Source organism: Apiotrichum porosum (genome assembly GCF_003942205.1).
Source record: "Apiotrichum porosum strain DSM 27194 chromosome Unknown scaffold_24, whole genome shotgun sequence".
Lineage (NCBI taxonomy): Eukaryota > Fungi > Basidiomycota > Tremellomycetes > Trichosporonales > Trichosporonaceae > Apiotrichum > Apiotrichum porosum.
The window spans coordinates 22,563-42,862 of record NW_021167131.1 but is presented as its reverse complement, the minus strand read 5'-3'; the positions used below and the strand labels follow the sequence as shown (position 1 = coordinate 42,862).

General features: G+C 58.1%; 6 protein-coding genes across 6 annotated transcripts; 3 read left to right on the top strand and 3 right to left on the bottom strand.

Moving 5' to 3' along the window:
* Nucleotides 1-68: 68 nt before the first annotated feature.
* Nucleotides 69-3,413, bottom strand: EHS24_005527 (uncharacterized protein; the record flags this gene model as incomplete). The annotated part of the gene is made up of 4 exons (XM_028621050.1): nt 69-291; nt 344-436; nt 486-1,680; nt 1,721-3,413. The coding sequence occupies 4 exons, from the start codon at nt 3,411-3,413 to the stop codon at nt 69-71; spliced, it is 3,204 nt and encodes a 1,067-aa protein (XP_028471685.1).
* Nucleotides 3,414-4,243: 830 nt separating this feature from the next.
* Nucleotides 4,244-7,185, bottom strand: EHS24_005526 (uncharacterized protein; the record flags this gene model as incomplete). Its single annotated transcript, XM_028621049.1, has 5 exons — nt 4,244-4,294; nt 4,369-4,872; nt 4,913-5,552; nt 5,617-6,560; nt 6,622-7,185. The coding sequence occupies 5 exons, from the start codon at nt 7,183-7,185 to the stop codon at nt 4,244-4,246; spliced, it is 2,703 nt and encodes a 900-aa protein (XP_028471684.1).
* Nucleotides 7,186-7,602: 417 nt separating this feature from the next.
* Nucleotides 7,603-10,021, top strand: EHS24_005525 (uncharacterized protein; the record flags this gene model as incomplete). Its single annotated transcript, XM_028621048.1, has 8 exons — nt 7,603-7,657; nt 7,729-7,852; nt 7,904-8,090; nt 8,200-8,668; nt 8,718-9,352; nt 9,398-9,769; nt 9,820-9,928; nt 9,978-10,021. The coding sequence occupies 8 exons, from the start codon at nt 7,603-7,605 to the stop codon at nt 10,019-10,021; spliced, it is 1,995 nt and encodes a 664-aa protein (XP_028471683.1).
* Nucleotides 10,022-10,272: 251 nt separating this feature from the next.
* Nucleotides 10,273-10,890, top strand: EHS24_005524 (uncharacterized protein; the record flags this gene model as incomplete). Its single annotated transcript, XM_028621047.1, has 1 exon — nt 10,273-10,890. The coding sequence occupies one exon, from the start codon at nt 10,273-10,275 to the stop codon at nt 10,888-10,890; it is 618 nt and encodes a 205-aa protein (XP_028471682.1).
* Nucleotides 10,891-11,010: 120 nt separating this feature from the next.
* Nucleotides 11,011-13,500, bottom strand: EHS24_005523 (uncharacterized protein; the record flags this gene model as incomplete). The annotated part of the gene is made up of 3 exons (XM_028621046.1): nt 11,011-12,221; nt 12,308-13,266; nt 13,358-13,500. 3 exons carry the CDS (start codon nt 13,498-13,500, stop codon nt 11,011-11,013), a joined length of 2,313 nt encoding a protein of 770 aa, XP_028471681.1.
* A 616-nt stretch (nt 13,501-14,116) lies between these two features.
* On the top strand, nt 14,117-18,169 carry RPO41 (DNA-directed RNA polymerase; the record flags this gene model as incomplete). Its single annotated transcript, XM_028621045.1, has 2 exons — nt 14,117-14,787; nt 14,839-18,169. The coding sequence occupies 2 exons, from the start codon at nt 14,117-14,119 to the stop codon at nt 18,167-18,169; spliced, it is 4,002 nt and encodes a 1,333-aa protein (XP_028471680.1).
* Nucleotides 18,170-20,300: the final 2,131 nt, after the last annotated feature.

Here is a 20,300-nt window from a genome sequence, read left to right as displayed (position 1 = left end):
ACACATACAATTCTGAACCGCTCCCTCCACTCATCCCCCCCCCCCCCCCCCCCCCCCTGTCCACCTCCTTAGTATGGCCTTGGACGAGCAGGATACCACCCAGGATGAGCAAGCGGCATGGCGGGTCGGGACAGCATCATGGGCATGGGGCCAGTGGGTACACCCAAGTATCCCCCATTGCCCAGCTGTCCTGACGCGTACCCGAGTCCCGGCATCATGCCAGAACTGACCGTGGGCCCAAACCCTGGTCCACCGAGGTAAAGGGGTCGCAGAGCTGGGTGTGGTGCGGGTCTGCATGGATCAGCCGAGGTTTTCGATGGAGGCACTGAGACTGAGGGCGTACCTGGGCCAGTAGCTTGGGGGTACAGGCGCACCGAATGGAGCTGCGTACATCGGGGGACGGTAATCGTCAATCTCAGACGGGAGGCGTGGGTTGCTGCTGGTTAGTTGTATACCCTGCGCACAAGACAATGGCTAACACTCACAGACGATAAGGCAGCCTGTTCTGAGACGGCAGACCCAAGTCGTCCTCTTCATCGCTGTCCAGCATGTTACGACTGGCACGGGATACCTTCTTCTTTGTCGGGGTGGTATCGTTGTCCTTATCCTTCGCGGACTCGGCGGCGTCTTTGTCCGTCTTCTTGGGAGGAACCTTGATCTCGACACCACCGACGGCGTACGTGTCGTCTCCCGAGTCAGTCGTGCTAACCGACTCTGCTTTGTGATGTTTGGACTTTGACTTTTTGTCGTGCTTCTTCTCCTTATGCTTCTTCTTCTCCTTCGCCTTGTCATGGGCCTTCTTCTCGTCTTCGGTTTCACTGCCACTGTCGTCCTTCTTGGCAGCATGGACATGGGCGTGAATCTCACGGGACCCGCCAGGCGACTCGTGGATCTTGAGGTCGACAGAACGGAGCGACGCCACACTGGGGGTCGGGGAGCCCTTCTTATCGTCTGTGTGGTGATGCGAGCGCGTTGATCGAACACTTGGCGTGGGGGACGGTGCCCTCGACGACTTGGGCTTGGGTTCGGCGGCAACGGTCTGCTTGACCGTAATGGCGCCTGTGTCCGTGTTGAGTGAGACACCAGGTGCAAGCTCGACCGGTCCAGCCGGCGCGGCCGGAGTCGGGGTAGCGCTCTTTGTCAGGTCCTTGACCTCTAGCACGGTGTCGCCGACCTTGATAAGCGTGTCCTTGGGGGGTTCGGGCGAGGGTGCTCTCTCAGTAATGTCATACTCCTTGTCACCAACCTTGATCGTCGCGGATGGCGCTGATGCAGTCGCAGGAGCGGCTTTCGTTATCTCAAGGCTGCCGACCTGGACAGGCACTGAGGCAGGTTTAGACGGTGTAGAGTCCTTGATCTCAATTATCGTCTTGGCCTCGGCAGGCTTTGGCGCCTGCAGTGTCGTGTCCTTGACGCTAACCTCGACGTTCCCCACCTTGACCGTCTCAGTAGCAGCCGGCTGGGCAGTGCGGTCCTTAACCTCGATTTCGACCTTCGTGACCGAGGGTTTCGGGGATGGGGACTTGACTGGAGCGGAAGCCACCACTGGTGGTGCAGCAAAGGGGTACACGGGTTGTGGAGCAAAGACATTAGGCTGGGCAGCGTACGGTGTGTTGGAGTTTTGCTGCATGTACGTCTGGCCTCCGTTCAAGTAGGTTGGCACTCTGCTAGTGTAGTCGACTGATGGGTGTCAGCTCAACTCCCTCAATATGCTGCTCACCCATCGTGATCGGCTGGAGTTTGCGGACACTGCCACTCCGCTTTGGTGGCGGGATTGGCGCATCATCATAGTCGCGCACATTCTGCACGGGTATGTGTGTGCGTGAGTGGGTCCGCGAGTGTGCGTACCTTGGCGAGTTTGCGACGAGCTGCTCGGGGAGGTTTTCGACAATGTGGCGGTGGAGCATCTCGGGTGTGGCGGGGATGGGCGTGGCAGGGGATGGGGGCGAGGGGGTAGAGTAGATGGAGCGGGAAGGCGCACGGGAGGGACTGTACACACTGTCTTCGTAGACGCTGGGTGCGCGCACACTGGGTGCATACACGCTCGGCGCACGAACGCTGGGCGCGCGCGACGCCGTGGAAGGACGGCGGCGCGTGGTAGTGACCACCGTCTCGACGATGTCGCCATTCTCCTCGACTTCCTCCGACTTCTCCACGTGCTTGACGACGCCAGGCCCGTTCTTAAACATTTTGGGCAATGAAAACTTGTGCAATTTGGCAAAAGAGCGTTGGGTGGGCGACGTGTCGTGGGTTGTGCGGGAACGGGACTTATCGAGCTCGCTCGAGGCTTTGGGCACGGGGGATGCGGGGTCACTCTCCAGTATGGTCAAAGTGTTGTTGACAACGTTCTTGCGTGTGCGGAACGGACCGAATGAGAAAGCCGAGAGTGAGTTTGAACGGCGACGCTTGGGCGGCGTGGACTCAAACGCAGATGGCTCTGTCTCTTCAAAATGGTGCTCAGCCGGGACGTTCGGTTGAGGACCTGTAGTCAAGAGGCCGTGGACAGAATGGCGCGGGATGTGTGGGTTGAACGAGGTCGAAGGGAAAAGCGGTGAGAGCGACAGACGACGGAAATGTAGTGTCCTGTTGGGGATGCGGGGGCTGAAAACAGTCCTCGCGCGTGTGCGAGGGGAAATGGACGCTCGCTGTCGATCGTAGTCGACGTTGGTCTGCTGGATAAAGTGCTCAGTGTCCAGGACGTCAAGGTCGAGAGCTGCGGTCCACGGAATGCAGTGCTCGTCCTCGAGGTCGGATAGGTGAGGGTCGGGTACTAGCTCACCTGCGTCGGCAATCTCCTCCGTAAGGCTGCGTGTACGGGAAATACGGCGGCCCTGGTGAAGGATAGAGATTGAAGACGAGGGGCGGGGTAACTCAGAGGCAAGGACTGGGCTGGGGGTTCGGCTTGACCTTGGGGATGGGGGCAGTGACGCTGTGGTATCGACAGCGGTGGAAATCACAGGCTCGACTGGGACAGTCGCTGTCGCCTCCGTGGTGGGAGTCAGTAGTGCGAGAGCGGCCAAAAGTCCAAGCAAGGGTTCGACTTCAGATGCGGGCTCGAGCTTGGAGAGGGACGATGAGTTGACCGAGTGCTTGTCCTTGGTGGCCTCGGTGGCCTCGAACGTGAACGGGGGCGGGTTGAGCTCAAGTGCGGACAAGAGACACTCGTTGTTCGCCGCCGAGTCGGAACCTCGTTTATCGTTGAAAGAAGCAGGATAACAAGTTACAGATGCTTCTTTGCGCTCGGACCCTGGTGTGCTTGGGAAGAGAAACGAGGATGCTGCGGAGGAGGGTGTGAGGAGTGGTGGTGTCGGTGGTGTCGGTGGTGTCGGTGATGTAGGAGTGGAGCTATTGTCGGACGGGTGGTGCGACAATGGGAGACTGGGTGCTGGTGTTGGTGATGTTGACAGAAGCATTGTTGTGTGACGGGCGTGTGTGTTTGGGAGCCGCCTCTGTGGTGCGCTCGGACCTCGTGCTGATGGCGCTGCCCCAGTGTGGGGTCGGCCGGACTATCTATGCAAAGCAGAACACGAGGATACTAACAGTCCTCGTGATGCGCTCCATCCACAGTCGTGTCCTCGTCGCTCAATGACCAATTTACCAAGGCTGGAGGGCGCGTTGCAACGTGGTGGTGGTGGTGGTGGTTGTTGTTCGGAGCTGAGGGATCGAGCCTGTGTAAGGTGATGGGGTGGTAAAGTAACCGAGTGAGGGGAGGCAGTCTATTGCCCTCTCTCTTCTCTGCGTCTCTTCTTGTGAGTCTCTCATCATGCCATGGATCGCAACGACCCCTCAGTGCACGCCCACCACAACATTGCTCTCGGAGCGAGATGGACATTCAGCGCCGGGTGAAACGAACTGCGAGAGATCCGGTGGGGTTGCCTCATGGGGGCCATCATGGGGGCCTGTCGGGACCGGGAGGAGCAGGACCCATTTTAGTGTGCGGTGTCTCTCTCCTGACCGTCAAAACGACGCGCAGGTAGAACCGAGTGCAAAGACAAAGAAGAACAAGAACAAAAGTACCCCAGGATCACACAAACCTAGGAGAGACTTGAAGGGGGACCAGGAGCAACCCATCAAAACCGGCTTTGTCCGAGGGTTCCAACATGACGTCAGGGCGCGGGGCGACAATACAAGCTCGTACTGGGACTACAATACACAACGTCCTTGCTATGCTATTCTGCTGCTGCTGCTGCTGCTGCTACTCTCCGTCTCCCTTTCGCTCTCTGTCACACCCATGCACACATGCTTAGTATCGCCTGCGGGGCGCTGTGGGATCCGAGGTGTAATAGGTCACGCCCTAGACGTCGTCAGCGCTGCTTCGGTCGCGGACCAACAACTGGCCCCTGCAAACTCAGAGCAAGGCCAACTCACCCGCTTATCCAAAAACTCCTTCAACAACGACTTCCACCCTTTCCGCTTGATCCCTAGCTGCACAGCTCGGCTCGCGAGCTCGTCAAACGCAATCGGCTCGTACCTCAGTACGCGAAGGTACAGCTGGGTGTCTCCGTGAATCATGTTGTAGAACTGGCGGTCGAGAGTAGCGTTCTTGTCCGTGCATGCAGGTGTTGCAGAGTCGGGGTCGACATCGTGAACGCCATTTTCGTTCTCGTCTTCGCCCTCGCCCTCGTCCTCGTCCTCGTCCTCATCGCTTCTTGCTGTACGCGTTCGACGCTTGCTGCGTGTTGCTGCGAGCTTTCGTGGTCTGGCAACCGACGCCTTGCCCGTACCGTGACCCTTTCTCATCCCTGCCGCCCTGGAAGTAGCCACAGGCCGGGGCACGGATGAAGGGTGCTGCGCCATCCAACACTCGCTGGCAATCTTGACCAGTGTAGCGCGCTGAGTGCTGAGGCGGTATCCAAACCCCTTGACCAAACGCTATTGTTGTCAGCTCCGGATCATGGCAGTCGAGGCTCACCTGAAGCCGAGCAGTGTCCCAGGACGCGTAGTCGGGAATCTGGCTTGGCGTATCGGCGTCGGCGTCGTCCTGGGGATTGCTGTGTTCGAGCTCTTCGTCGTACCCGCCCATACCTCCAGCTTCCTCTTCATCATCATCCTCATCCTCATCCTCTTCTTCGTTTTCTTCATCTTCCTCTTCTTCCTCCTCTCGCACGCCCACGTCGCCATCCACGTCCCAGTGCAGACATGCGTCCTGGTCCCATGTGCCCCAGCTGTCCTCTTCGCTGTCGCTGACGGCGGGCCCTGCTTCCCCATGTCCACTGTTCTTGCCCTCTCCGTCACTGCTACCATTGACGTCTCCATCCCAGACGAGCATGGCAGCATCGCCCCACGCCGGATCGTTGCAATCAGCCTCCTCAGAGTCGGAAGATAGGACAATGACAACGTCAGGGTACGGACGGCTCGGCACCGAAGGGGGTGACGTGAACAGTGGCAGGTCGGGCGAGTTCGGGGAGAGTGTCATCGATGCGGTGTGAAGATGCTCCACAGGAGAATCAATGAGACGCTCCGGAACGGTGTCCAAGGACTCGTCATCTGAGACTGTGTATGGTGACAGGATGATTGGCGCTAATTGATTGTTGGCGGTTGACAAGAACAAGCTTGAGACTGCGTCGGACACGGCGTCCACCTCCCCTTCGTTCTCTCGCTCACGGTCACGCTCACGCTCTGCCGGCCATGATAGCTCGCAGACGGGCAGCGCGTGCACGCTCTCGCTCATCTTGGTTGTCGCTGCTACTGGTCCCAGACGTCTCGGGAAGGCGCCCTGGACCATGCGCGCCTCCCCTTTGTCGAAAGGGCTGCTGTGGCGGCGGACCAGGCTCGATGGGCAAGTTGTTGTTGCGGCGAGGTTGAACGGACGGATGGGTAGAGGGTGAAGATTGAGCGACTGAACGGCTGGAGGATCTTGGGCGTTCACGGTCACGATCCGAGGGGACGCGTTGAGACGAGAAACCTCCAAAGTCATCTTCGTCCTCGAGTAGCGCACGGCGGCGCTTGGCTTGACCCAGGGCCAGGTCAGAGCGGTTGCTCAGGTCCTGCTGCTCCCGTAAAAAGGAGTCTCGAACGGCCTGAGAGAGGCCAATAACGGGCGGAGCTTGAAGAAGGAGGTCATACTGTGGGCTTGGAGAGCGAGTTCGCGGCGGCCGAGCAAACTCTGAAGCAAGCGATGACTCGCCCAGTGGCTGAGTTGGCGGCAGCATATCGGGGGACGAGCGGCGAGGGGAACGAGTCCTCGAGCGCGGTGAACGAGAACGCGTGGGCGAGAGAGAATGCGAACGAGAATGAGGAGGTGATATGGACGGAGATGAGTAGGAACGAGGGGAGCTCGGCTCGCCGACGAGGTCGAGGACGCGCTCGTGGACTTGATCCTCCCAATCTTCACGTTCATGCGAAGCCTTGACAGTCGTGACCTTGAGCTTGGGTCCACGGCGTTCACGAGGGTTCACAATTAGGCCAGCAGCACGAACCACATCGTCTGCACGTGCTGTGCGGTGCTCAAGAAGCGATTGCTTGTTGTGGGGTTCGAGAGCCTCAATGAGGAGCGACTTGAGGTCAGGTGGGTCGTTTGGGGGGCGAAAGAGAGGAGGCAGACACGTGGAGATGTGGTGCTGAGTGATTTAGTGTGTTGCTCGGGGCCATACATAAAGGAAAACAGCGACCTAGACGTACCCATCTCTCAACTCCTGACTGCTTCTTAAAGTCGCGGTGGCACACGACACAACGCGAAAGCTGAAGGAGGATCCTAGGTTGACCGAGCCAGTCAGGCACCGGCACCGTCTTGTCAACCAGTGGGAGTGGAGGAGGGGCAGGAGCATTGGAATCCGACGTTGACGAAGGCGTAGCGCGAGACAGGGGTGTCCTGGTGGCTCTGGCTCTTGACGCCGGTGTTGTAGACCGTGTGCTCGTGCTGGTGCTCATAGCCGTACTCGCGCCGCTGCCTCCGCCAAAGGCAAACCGCGCCGCGAGACCCTGTATGACCGTTTCGCCAACGAAGACAACCTCCTCGTCGTCGTCATCATCATCTTTACGCTTAACAGGTGCAGTGGTCGTGGAAACGTTCTTGCGTGGACGCCCGCGACGCGCGGGAGCTGGGACGGGGACAGTGTCGTCGTCTTGATACGGGGCAAAGGTGGTGGATCGTGAGGAGCGCGTTGTGCGATTGCGTGAGGGATGTGGCTGTGGGTTTGGAGGGGGATCGATGGGTATTGGCTCGTCTGAGTCGGAGGTGGTCATTGTGGCAAGAATGGTGAACGACTGATGCCAACAGCTGCAACAAGAACACTCCCAACAGGGTGCGTCAACCGTCAACAACAATGACTTGAGCGGCGGAACCAAATAGATGTCACGTGACACGGACCACCACATCCATAGTTCCCTTTCATCGCCTCAGTGCACCAGGCGTGCTATGCATAGAGTCCAAGACGATGGTGACGACGGCTATGGAAGGTCCAAAGTACCTCGTGATGCATGTGTCTGGTTGTCAAAGGGAGGACTGACGGCTGGACGGCAACAGGTGGATATTAATGACGCCATGACCGCTCGGATGGGCCGGATTACCGCAATCCCACACGGCAACTTGACGTTTGACGTCCGTTCGTTCGTTCTACCCACGTCTTCGGCACCTCTTCTACGCATCTCCGTCTCGCCGCCATGGCCACCGCTCAACAGGCAGCGCCCGTACACTCGGGAAGAGACCATTTGCAAGGTGCGTGAGAGCCATTGGCAGTGGTGATGTTTCTCGTACCATGACATGCTGCTGACGTCGACGCGACACAGTCACATCCACGCCAGCAGCTCCACCGACCAGCCTTGAATTTGCAGAGACCACCACCGTCTCGTTAGAATGGCGGCTCAGCGGCCTTCGGGCCATGTACGAGACAAGTAAAGGCGATGCCAAGTCGTGAGTGGTCGCCATGGGGTCTTTTGCACGAAAGAGACCAGCGCCCGTTAGGCGTGGTGCTGCGATCAGTGACGAGTTCCCGAACAGCGAAACGACGCCGACGCTGACGACCTCCGCTCACAGCAAGTGCATCAAGTCCGCCATCTTTGGTGACCCGGACAATCTGTGGGAGGTGCTGTGGTACCCCAACTCTGGCGTGCAGGGTGGCGAGTATGCCAGCTTGTACCTGTCGTGTGTGGTGAGTAACAGTCAACACAGAGTCTCACCCACCACCACCACTACCCACGGGCGGTGTTACTGGTGCTGATCGATGCCGCCGCCATATGTACCGCAACTAATCCCCACAGCCGACTACACAGGAGCGCGAGCAAGGTATCGGCAACAAATGGGTGCGCAAGGGCCTGTGGTGGTTCCGCTTTGAAGTCAAGGTGCACGAGGAACGCACAGGCAAGCTGGCGGCCATTGCCTCCAAAGACGCGAGCGACCACACGTTCGCAGTTAAAACGGCCAACTGGGGCTGGCAGCAGTTTGGCAAACGCGACCAGCTGTTCTTGCACCCGGCCGTCGTGGCCAGCGACTCTTTCGTGATTGTGTGCACCATATCGGCACAGCCCCAGCCCCCAGCTGGATACTGGCTTGGCTTGGGACAACCTGGCCGTCCTGGAACCGTTTCTGGCAGTCCCAATTCGCTCGCCTGGTCTGGTGGAGACGGAGCATCGGGCGGTGTTGCTGGTGGAACCCTCGCAGCCGGCGGGCCCAAGCGCATCGTGCCACGCGACCTCGTGTCAGCAGTCGGCGACATGCTTGACGATCCAAGTGAGTTGCACCGAACCTTTTCGATATTCCACTGACCGCAACCCACCAGTGTACTCTGACATTGAGTTTGTCATCCCAGCCCCCTCTCTCCGCGCACGCGGCATTGCTGGCGACCGCCCGCCCCCTCGGCGCGTGTATGCAAACAAGAAGCTGCTCAACCGGTGCGAGTACTTTGACGCCATGTTTCACGGCGGCTTTGGCGAGGTAGAAGGAACGTTGAGTGATGACGACGATGACGACGATGCGGATGATGGCCTCGACAACTTGTCCGACAGTGATGAAGAGGATGAGCTGTCAGACCTGCTGGCAGGCCCGACTGTCACTCCCACCACTACCGGCACCATCAACACGAGCAGTACCACCACCCGAGACGAATCGTCTGTTGCTCCCACTCGTGAAGAGGGGGAATCCACCAAACCCGATATAAGCAACCGGGATAACGAGCGGGACGATGAGGAGGAGGAGGAGGAAGATCACAGCGTCGAGGCCACTGACGGCGGAGGCGAAACACCGGAACAAGGTGGTGGTAACCCGGACGATGCTCCGCCGACCGAGCCCAAGCCCGCAGCGCCGGTGGTGCAACGCAAGCGCGCGCGGTCGACTGCTCACTCGCTCGGACCCAAGAAGACGCGCGTGGTTGTCCGCGACGCAGCTTGGAGCACGTGGTGGGCGGTGTTGTACTGGGTGAGTCTACGCTCTTTGCGCGCTTGAGAAACTGACACATCTCAGCTATACACCGACGTCATCTACTTTGCACCCCTCTCTTCATCCTTTGCCGAACGCTCGCGCCACAGCCGGTCTGGCTCAACCACCGTCCAAGCCGCAGGCGAGCCCCGCAGCCGTCGTGAATGGATTGCCGCCTGGCTCTCGGAACGCGGCATGGCAACCAGCCTCGGCGGCAGCGACGAGGGTGGCAACGTCTTGGCCATCGTCGGCCCCCGTCCAGTCTCTGCGAAAGCAGTCTATCGCCTAGCTGACAAGCTTGATTTGCCGGCACTCAAGCTCCGTGCGTTCCAGCATATTGTCGGCCAACTGACCGCGGCAAATATCCCCGCGGAGGTGTTTAGCCGTTTCAGTTCGACATTTGAGGACGTCCGCAAGGTGGGTATAGCACAAGGACATGAGCACCAGTTTTGTTAACGGGCGATTAGGTTCAAGTGGCATTCTTCCTCAAGCACTGGAGCGAGATTAAAAAGTCGGACACGATGCAAAACATCTGGAAACAGATCAGGGACGGCAAACATGTGGGCTTTGAAGAGGGTGAGTGAGGCGAGCTTGGAGAGTGCGCATGGCGGCTGACCCATTCCAGTGTGGCCTCTCATCGTCGGCCAGCTCGACTTCCGTCCGTCGTAAAACGCTTCGCCGTTGGCTTCCATTTCCATCACCTTGTATTTGCTGCTGTGTATGCATGGCCCCCACCCATTGTCATTCACCTCGAGCACCAAACGGCATCTACGGGTCTGATGCTTTCCCGTCCCGAGCATCGGAGCATACACTGTACAATCGAATCGATGACGCCATCTCACTTAGCTCGGATGAGTCACCAAGTTGAACCATCCATATAAGGCTGCGCCTTCGGCAGCCAAAACTCGACCCATTCCCACATGCCGTCCGCAACAGTCCCACTACCTGCCAACGCGGCATTGATCGTCGTTGACGTCCAGCTAGCGTTCGAAGATCAAACGTACTGGGGCCGGCGGTCCACGCAGTCCGCCGACACGAATGTCGCCCTCCTCCTTGACACGTGGGAGCACACCTCACGACCCATAATCTACGTCCAGCATGAATCGTCTTCGCCCCAATCACTGTTCCACCAATCCAACCCGGGGCGTGCGTTCAAGCCGTTCCTCATGAACCGAAACACGACGACACCGGCTCTACATGTGCACAAGGGCGTCAACTCGTCGTTCCACGGCACACCAGACATGGCCGCGTGGTTGCGTAGCCACGGGATTAACGACGTGGTTGTTTGTGGAATCACGACCAACCACTGCTGCGAGACCACGGCCCGTGTCGGCGGCAACCTCGGATTCAACGTGTGGTTCGTGCTGGATGCAACGCACGCATTCGACCAAACGACGCCCGACGGCGAGGTGGTGCCCGCTGACACGATTATCAAAGTTACAGCGGCCAACCTCCACGGCGAGTTTGCGACTGTTGTCAAGGCTGCGGACGTGGCCAAGGCCGCCACGGGAGGAGGGCTGTTGCTCAAGGTGGTGTAAAACAAAACGGGGATAACCTTGCTACAACAATGACATGCATGAAATACCATCTGGCACAATCTTCAGACCTTACGTTTCGTTTCTGTAGGTTTGTTTATTTCTTCCTCAGTCCTCCGCAAGTTAAGTACGTGCGCGGTCGAGGAGGTCCAGCACTGAAACCGCGCTCTGCCGAACCGTAATGCTCGGTGCACATTCTGCAATCTCGCGCAGACGGACTTTGAGATGGTATGGCTGAAGTAGGTCGACGATGGCTTGGCGGGGACGTTGAGAGCGCGAGTTACTCTCAATCAAGTGGCGGAGTGTGCGCAAGGCGGGAGTACGGATCTGGTCGTTGCGCGAGTTGAGGGCTTTTGAGAGTGTTTCCAGCAGCTCGACGCGGGCTGTCAGGGCCGACCGGTGACGTTCGTTTCCCAAGGCAATCTGGCTTAAAATGTAAAGCGCCGGTTCGGCCAGGACTTCTTCTTCTTCAATCGCTTGCTCGAGGACGTCGAGCAGGAAATCGGTGCCCAGGCTCTCGAGCCAACGGTTCAAGTCGGATGCGTTCTGAACATCTGTCAAGTTTTGCAAGATACCGAGTGCCTGAGCCCGAACGACGGTCACGGTCGGTCGGGAAAGAAAGGTGCGCATGGCGTCCCAACCCAGCTGGTTCATGACGTCGGCCTTTATGCCCTCGGAAGCGTGATATGTCACATTCTTGAGCCCCCAAAGCGCATTAAGCGAAAGTGGCTCGTACGGCGAACTTGTGAGTTCGACGAGGAGCTCGATACCTCCTGATGCGACAAATTTAGATCGCAGCGGCGAAAAGTCGACAATAAGGTTGGACAAGGTAGCGGTCGCCGCCACTTCGACGGTCCATGCGCGGTCACCGAGCTCTTCTTCAACCGTCACGTCCCATACATCGCTGTCGACAGGCCCATCAACCGCATCGGCACGGCGACGGGCTACCTCGCGCTTGAGCGTCTCGACAACCTCTTCGCCGACGCCCGAGTCGACGAGGCTGGTACGCAGGATGGCGACGGTGCGACTGAGAGCACGGGCAAGCTGGCATGCAGCGGCGCGGACGCCATAGCTGGGGTGCGAGAGGGCAGAGCACACGAGTGGGAGAACCGGAGGGGACGCGTCGGCGATGAGAGAGCGTGTGGGCTCGTACTGGAAACACAGGGCCGCCAGGGCGAGTAGTGCGCCTTCGCGTGACCGACTCGCGGCCTCGTGGCCCATCTCGCTTCTCAGCTCGTCGGCGTCCACCTCAACCAACATGCCAATCAGTTGAGTGGGACACCCTTGCTCTGCTGCTGCCTTTTGCAGCCGTTCGTCGTCTGATACCAGCGCGGCTGCAAAAAGAGGTTAGCATGGGGGTTGAGCGCAGTGTTTGGGCCGCAGCGCGTGTGTGTGTGGGGGGGGGCGTTCGTGAACGTACCGAGGACAAAGCACAGCTTTACGCGTTCTTCTACGGCCTCGGTGCGAAGGAGCTTGATAACGACATTGAGAAGGTTCAAATTTGTGAGGTTGAGGGTGACGCGGTCACGGGCGTGGAACCCCTTGTCGGCCTTTATAATGTTTGTGAGGCAGTTGGCGACAGCAATGCGAACGCCTGGTGGACCGGTCTCGAGCAGCTGGACAAGAAGGCCAATGACTCCAGTTGCTGCTGCTGTGTCGTCTGGGTCCAAGACGCCCGACACGTCCCACTCGCGCACCACAGTGGCAATGTTGGGCTGGCCCTTGACCAAAGCGGCGAGCAGGTCGAGAGCGGCTTCCAACAACCTGGGCTGTGGTCGGCGGCCACGAGACCAGCAGTCGCATAGCGTTTCGAGAAGATGGTGGATAACGAACGGCTCCGAGGCTGGAGCAAATGCCTCGCGATGGGAAGGAAGGGCAATAAGACGCGCGAGGAGCTGGTAGAGAGGTAACAGGATGTGGTTGTTGTCTGGATGGACGTCGATGAGACTCAGGAGGGCCGTCCGGTTTGCAGGTTCAAACACAATGCCTAGAGCACTTACCGCATCGGCCCGCCACTGCGATGCCCGACCCTTGCGGACTCGAGCTGGACGCAGCACATCATCGCCAACCAACCCGGTACCAACAACCTTTTGCTCGGCGCCAACACCCCACATGTGGCCCCACACTGCATCTGCTGTTGCGCCGAGGACATTGCGCAGCCCACGTAGGATTGGAGGCAGCATGCGTGACGCGGCAGGGTGGTTTGCGGGAAGAGTACGAACCACGCCCACCAGCCTGGCCGGGACACGCTCGCCGAGTAGAGGGCGGAGGGTGAGGGCACCAGCGCTAGATAGAGCGCCGATAATGACGGCCGTTTCGCATACAATGTCGGCGCCGACAGCATCGTCTTCTTCTGGCACGACTAGCAGTTCCAAGAGGCTAAATAGGTTGAGCGAGGGTTTTACGGACGGTCTGCAGCACATTGTGATGTACGTGCTGTGGCAACGGACCGCGATACGACGCGACTCACAAGACCAACAGAGCGTCATCGCCTGCATGTTCCACCTTTTTCCAAGTGTTGCCGATGATGCTGTTCTTGAGTACCTTGAGCTCGTGTAGGAGGTCACCTTGTACGCGGCCCACCAGCGTCTGGAGTGCCGGGGACGCTGTCATGGGTGCCGAAAGGGATGTGAATAGGTAGTGTCGACGAGAGAGATGCAAGACAGACAGACAGACAAGACCCCATGGCCCGCTCAGAGGCCCCACACCGGCCATGGATAATGAATGGCCGGGTATTAAACGACAGGGGGGGGGAATTAGTAAATACACGCCTAATTTCCCCTAGAGGATTAGAGGGTTAGAGTAAATAGGATTAGAAATTCCCACGTGGCTGTGGCTCCGTTGCCGCCCGGGGGTGTCACGTGACCCGCCTTGCCGCGAATGCGATTTTCCAACGGCCCCCGCCTGCAGCCTGGTCCATTCTTTTGTCTCCTTCTCCTCATCCAACTTCTCCTCCATCTCTCTTCTCCATCTCGTTCCCCCCTCTCCGCCTTATCCAACAAGCCTCTAGGGGGTCTATCACCGCTAGATAGCTCACAAGGGATCAACCCCGCCCCCTACCCCAAAAGGGCCGCCCACCGCAGCCCAAGAACACAGCAACTGCTTGCACACGACAGCCCACTGCTTGACGTCTCACAACAACCCTTGTTGCAAGACTGGTCCGCGTCCGCGTCCTTCCACCCTCCCCTTCTACCTCTCTCCTTTTTCGAATACCCTTATTTTAACCATCATGCTGCGCACCCGCATCAACATTGCTGCTCGCCGCGTGCCGCTCACCTCGACGGCCCGCCTGAGTGGCCTTCGCCAATACACTGCCCCCTCCACGCCAGTTGCCACTCCTGCAGTGGCTACTGCCTCGTCGTCAGCGTCGACTGGCGGTGTATCGTACACCACCACTCCCAAGGCCGATCCTGAGCCGCATTCGTTCAACACTGCTCCCCGGCCGATTGTTTCCCTTCCCTCCCCACTGCCACCTACTGTCACCCCCCCTCCAGGTTCGAGGCACGCTAGCCTTTACCAGACGACGTCCAACATTGACATGATCTCGATCTTGAGCCTGGGTTCTTCGCGTCCGGAGTATGTCCCTCGCGCGTTCCAAATCTTCCGCCAGCTCATGTCCGATGCCAAGGAGGGCATTGTGCCCTACCCTCCTGCCGAGGCCTGGGCGTCCGTCATCACGGGCTCGCTGAGTCTCCTCACCGACGCAACCCTCCCCGAGTCGACCGCTAGGACGTGGCGTCTTCGTGCTGGAGGAATTGTGGTCGAGTGGGAGCAATGGAAGGCCAAGGAGCATGGCATGCCCCTTCCGGAACCCGGAACCCAGCCTGGACTGCAGGGTCTCAAGGCGCTTGAGGACAATGGCATCTTGCTGTACCGTGCTTGGTTTGACGGTCTCTACAAGTAAGTGCAAAAGTCCTGTGCCCGTCCAAGAAATAAAGCTGACAGTGCAAGCTCTGGTTCGCCCATGACTGACATTCTTCCCTACATTGAGACGATTGGGCTGCCCGCGTTTGTGGACGGCGTCACGGAGCCCTCCCTCAGCCGTATTTTGGACGTTGTGCAGGAATCTGCCCTTCGCGGCAACAACAAGATCGTTACGGATCAGGTTGAGGATTATCGCCCCATCCTCAAGCGCCGTGCCATGGTCGAGCAGTCTGAACCGCTTCCCGAAGTCAAGCCCCTTCTCGAGCGGCGTGACAATACCGTCGACAACCAGGCCGGCAAAGACGGCGGTTTGAACACGCGCTTCATGATCGAAAACCTGCGCAGAACCCTTGCTCACATCGAGGCACCCACAACGTCAAGGAATCGTCAGATGCAGTTGGAGCAGGCCTCATACGAGGCTGCCGAAGCCGAACTTCAGCACACTGCCCGGCAGCTCGAGCTGGCCGGCCTGACGGAGCTTGTGGGCAACAGCAATCTGTCGCGTAAGGGCCTCCAAAAGCACATGTATGAATGGCATACCGCTCTTACCGCCTACCTCGAATCTAAGATTGGCGAGATGCGCCAAAAGGACAACAGGAACCCCGAAGACCTTCAGTCCAAGTGGTCATCGACTCAAACAATCAAGGATACCACCATGCTCGTTTACCTTACGGTTCTGCCCCCCAAGAAACTGGCCCTCGTCACCATTCTCGAGCTCATGCGCATGGTTGGCTCGGGCGGTATCACAGATGGTATGAAGACGCTACGTGGTATCATGGCGGTCGGCAAGGCCGTTGAGGGCGAACACCGTGCCGAGACCATCCGCCAGGTCGCTGGCAAAAAGTCTCTCGCTTGGCAGAGCTCCCTTGACAAGCACACCAAAAGGCCCGACCGCGTGCAGATTACGAGGACGTGGCATGCCCAGAATCCGCACAAGGATTCGTTGCCTCTCGACGGCAACACTTCCACCGCAGGAACCGCGACCACTGAGCTGGGTTCCGTATGGACGCCCAACTGGACCCAGATGATGCAGATCTCTGTCGGCTCCTTCCTTGTCGAGGGTCTCATCGAAACCGCCAGGGTTGAACGTCGTGCCCGGGACCCCGTTACCGATGAGATCATCTCCGAGACTCAGCCCGTCTTCTCGCACAGCTACGAATATGTGCGTGGCAAGAAGCTCGGCGTTATCCGTGTCAACCCCGAGGTTGCCCGGTGCCTTGGCACAGACTCTCTTCGCCAGGTTATCCACCCCAAGCATCTCCCTATGCTTGTGCAGCCTCGTCCTTGGAGTTCATTCCAGGACGGTGCCTACCTCGCGAGCCAGGTCCAGATGATGCGCTTCAAGGATTCAAAGGAACAGGCCAACTACATCGAAGAGTCTTGCAAAAAGGGTCTCCTCAAGGACGTGTATCGTGGCCTTGATGTGCTGTCATCGACTCCCTGGCGTATCAACCGTGGTGTGTTTGACATTGTCCTCAAGGCTTGGAACGATGGCGACGCCATTGGCGACATTCCTGCGTCTGTCGAAAAGTCCGAATACATTTACCCCGAGAAGCCCGACCCCCGCGAGAACGACCCCAGCGTGCGTTCCGACTACATTGACAGGTACAGGGCCGTTGCCCTGCAGCAAGCCAAGGACCACGGCGAGCGCTGCAAGTACAATTACAACCTCGAGATTGCGCGGTCGTACGTCAACGACGTCTTTTACATTCCTCACAACCTGGACTTCCGTGGCCGCGCGTACCCGATTCCCCCACACCTGTCACCTGTTGGTGATGACCTCTGCCGTGGTCTCCTCACGTTTGGTGTTGCCAAGCCTCTCGGTACCTCCGGTCTCAAGTGGCTCCAGATCCATCTTGCCAACCTCTACGGCTTTGACAAGGCGTCGTTTGAGGAGCGTGTCGACTTTGCCAAAAAGCACGAGGCTGACGTGTTCGACTCTGCCGACGACCCGCTTGGTGGCAGCCGCTGGTGGCTCAAGGCTGAAGACCCCTGGCAGTGTCTGGCATGCTGCTTCGAGCTGGCCGCAGCTCTCCGCTCCGAGGACCCGACTCAGTTCATGTCGTCGCTCCCTGTCCACCAGGACGGTACGTGCAACGGCATGCAACACTATGCCGCGCTTGGTGGTGACGTCCGTGGTGCCCAGGCGGTCAACCTCGAGAAGGGTGACCGTCCTGCCGACATTTACAACGGTGTTGCCGAACTCGTCAATGCGTCGATCGCAGAGGACCGGGCGAACAACGTTCCCATCGCCCAGTGGATCGACGGTCCCCTCAGCCGCAAGATTGTGAAGCAAACCGTCATGACCACCGTGTACGGTGTCACTTTCATCGGTGCTCGCGACCAGATTAGTCGTCAGCTTGCTGCCCGTGGTGGCATCCCTTCAGATGAGCTGTACCACGTATCCGGCTACGTCGCCAAGAAGGTGCTCGCCTCCATCGGTGACCTGTTCGCTGGTGCCAAGGCGATCCAGGACTGGCTCACCCTCTGTGCTCGTCTCATCTCCAAGTCCATCAGCGCCGAACGTGTGTACGCTGCGGCCCAGGAGTCCCAGGCCGTGCCGCCACCCCCTAAGAAGGGTTCCAGGCCGCCAAGGAAAGTTCCCACTTTCCGCGAGCGTATCCCTCAAGAGCTCATGACCGCCGTCGTCTGGACCAGCCCCCTCGGCCTCCCGGTCGCCCAGCCTTACCGCAAGGAGGCCAAGAAACAGGTCATGACCTCGCTCCAGACCGTCTTCATCCACGACCCTCAGGCCCCTTCCACCGTCAATGGCTTGAAGCAGGCTTCGGCATTCCCTCCCAACTTTATTCACTCACTGGACGCTACCCACATGCTTCTCACCGCCGTCATGTGTAACACGAAGGACATTACTTTTGCCTCGGTCCACGACTCGTATTGGACTCACGCGTCGACGGTTGAGAGAATGTCCGATACCATTCGCGACACGTTTATCCACCTCCACGGCTCCAGCCTTATCAGCAGTCTGCGGGACGAATTTTTGAACCGTTACGGCGACTACTTGATCCCGGTTGGCAACACAAGCAGCCGGTTTGTCGAGACAACCATTGACAAGAAGCGTGCGCGTGAATTGGAATTGAAGCAGGAGAGGGCGGCCGCGACCAAGGAGAAGGCGGCCTTTGCCGACGAGAAAATTCTCAACGCCGAAGAGGAGGTGGACGAGGATGAGGACGTCCAAGATGATGTCCTTGACGTGTCCGACATCGGTGGCACCGATGTCAAGAGGACCATCATCGAGGGCGTGGAGTTTGTTCGCTTCCGCGATGTCCTGCCTCCTCCTCCTCCCCGCGGCGAGTTTGATGTCAACCGCATCAAGGACAGCCAGTACTTCTTCTCCTAGATGTGCTGCCCTTGTCTGTCGGCAACACTCTCCTATACACACGCTCTCTGCTCCCAACCCAAACACCGGTCAATATCTTTCCCGCCCTCTGGGGGAGATGATCCCCTGTTTGCCCACCAAGGAGTGGTTTTGTACATTATCTGTAAGCATTAATCTGCATGCACCACCATTCAGTTCAGATTGAGCCTGGTTGTTTTCAAGCCGGCATTGGTCGGCAGGAGCGACGAGCTGTGGCAGAGAGGATTTGTCACTCGGAGCGCTTCAAGCCATTCAAGTGGCGATCACATGTGAATCATTGGCAAACCACTTCACTGAACCAGAGCTCGGCAACGCAGATTCTAGCAGGTCACTGTGCCACTACAGTACATTCATTTTCGCTTAACGTTTCAGACTAGATAACACTCCACAGATTGTGAATCAAGCCGCAGTCTCTTCAAAGTCGTCTTGTTAAAGATTGGCGAGCGCCTGGTTCTTATGCCCATTCCGGCTAGCTTATGCTGGCGGATATCAACGTTACCCAATATATCCCAATTAAATCACTACCCCTCCCCCAACAGCTGAGAGCTCAACAGCAGCACACATTGTGACGCGGCACTGGCAAGGTCGTTTCTCTGGGTCGGACCATTGAAATAATTGAGCCCCGACCACAAGAAGCTACACAACGCCGAGCTCGCCGAGTTTACGTATCGTCGTTGACGCTACCGATAACAGCAACGGTATGTGCAGCCCGAACGAAGAAGATGGTCACGATGAAAGAAGTTCGAGCAGACCACACTTGTTAAGCCATGACCCGGCGAGACCAGTCCATGCTGACAGAGAAGGTTTGGATAAAACCAGAGCAATGTGGCCAAACGAAAATCAACCACGAAGACCACTAAAAAGGAACATTCTTGTCAATCCATACTTCCAGATTGCATATTTGAGGCAAATGAAGGGAGTGAACTAAGAAGCGAGAAGGTAGACAGACGCAGACAGCAGAGATAGGTTTTATAAGTCGTTGTAGAGGTTATCTGGCGGAATGATATCTAATGTTGGTGGAACAACGCTGCTGGGGCTGTGGCTGACGTCACGGTCATGAAGGGGGGACGAGCAACAGTTGTTCCCCCATGCAGAAAGCTATTAAATGAGGCCTCGAACAGAAGCTGACTGGGTGTCCTCGGCCAAGATGGATCCTCGAGAAGGACGACAGAAGCGTCCCGCTTGGTGTCTGTAGGGGCGGCTTATGAACAGGCCAGGTGCTGGCAATGCTTGTTCACTGTGCGCTTCCAGTGTTTCCAATGGGACCCGCCCATTGTGACTGGAATGCAGAACTGCATGGGTACATGGGACTTTGGGGACTGTACCGCTACTTGAGAACGGCACCGCGGCCCAACTCTTACAGCTAGCCGTAGCTGACAGTGCCGCTGCCACGCACTTACTCTCTGGCCGCATGGATTAATTCCAACTCACGCGCAGTCCTTACAACAAGCGTCTGCTTATTTCATGTTTTCGAATAAACATCAAAGCAAAGCCATGACTTTAAACACACCCCCGCACAAACGAAGGGCGATGCCCTCTGTCAGGTCCAGGAGACATTGAGAGCGAGACTGTCAACTTTCGGCCGTCCTATCACCCAGTAGCGGCATAGGCAGTCGCTGCTAAACCTGCATGGAGACGATGTCCAGGATTCAGGCGGCTGTATTAATTGCCATCCACAATGGTCATCTAGGTAGCATGCTTCAAATGGGGCTCGGCAATGAGAATGATCATCGTGGCACTCTGGAGTGTGCGCAGGAACCGTGTTACAAACAGTCCGACGTCCTCCCTCCTTTGTCGCACGCGTGACACTACTCCTTTGCCTGTTCTCACAGCTCGAGGCCAGTGCATATGTACCACACCCTTTCTGCCCACGGTACTGGCGAGGCGTTCCCAAGGATTCTTGTAACACTGCGGATGGCGATGAACGTCTGCGGTCGCATCGCAGCACCCACAAGGTTCCGCAGTGCCACATTCCGTCGTCTGTAATGATCACGGGTACCGTGGTGGCCTATCGTCACGCTATTTCGAGACGCTGGCCAACCCCTCTGGCGCTCTATGGCAACAGGACACGCAGGCATAAAAAGGTGCAGCGGCGTGGAACGCAGAGCACAGA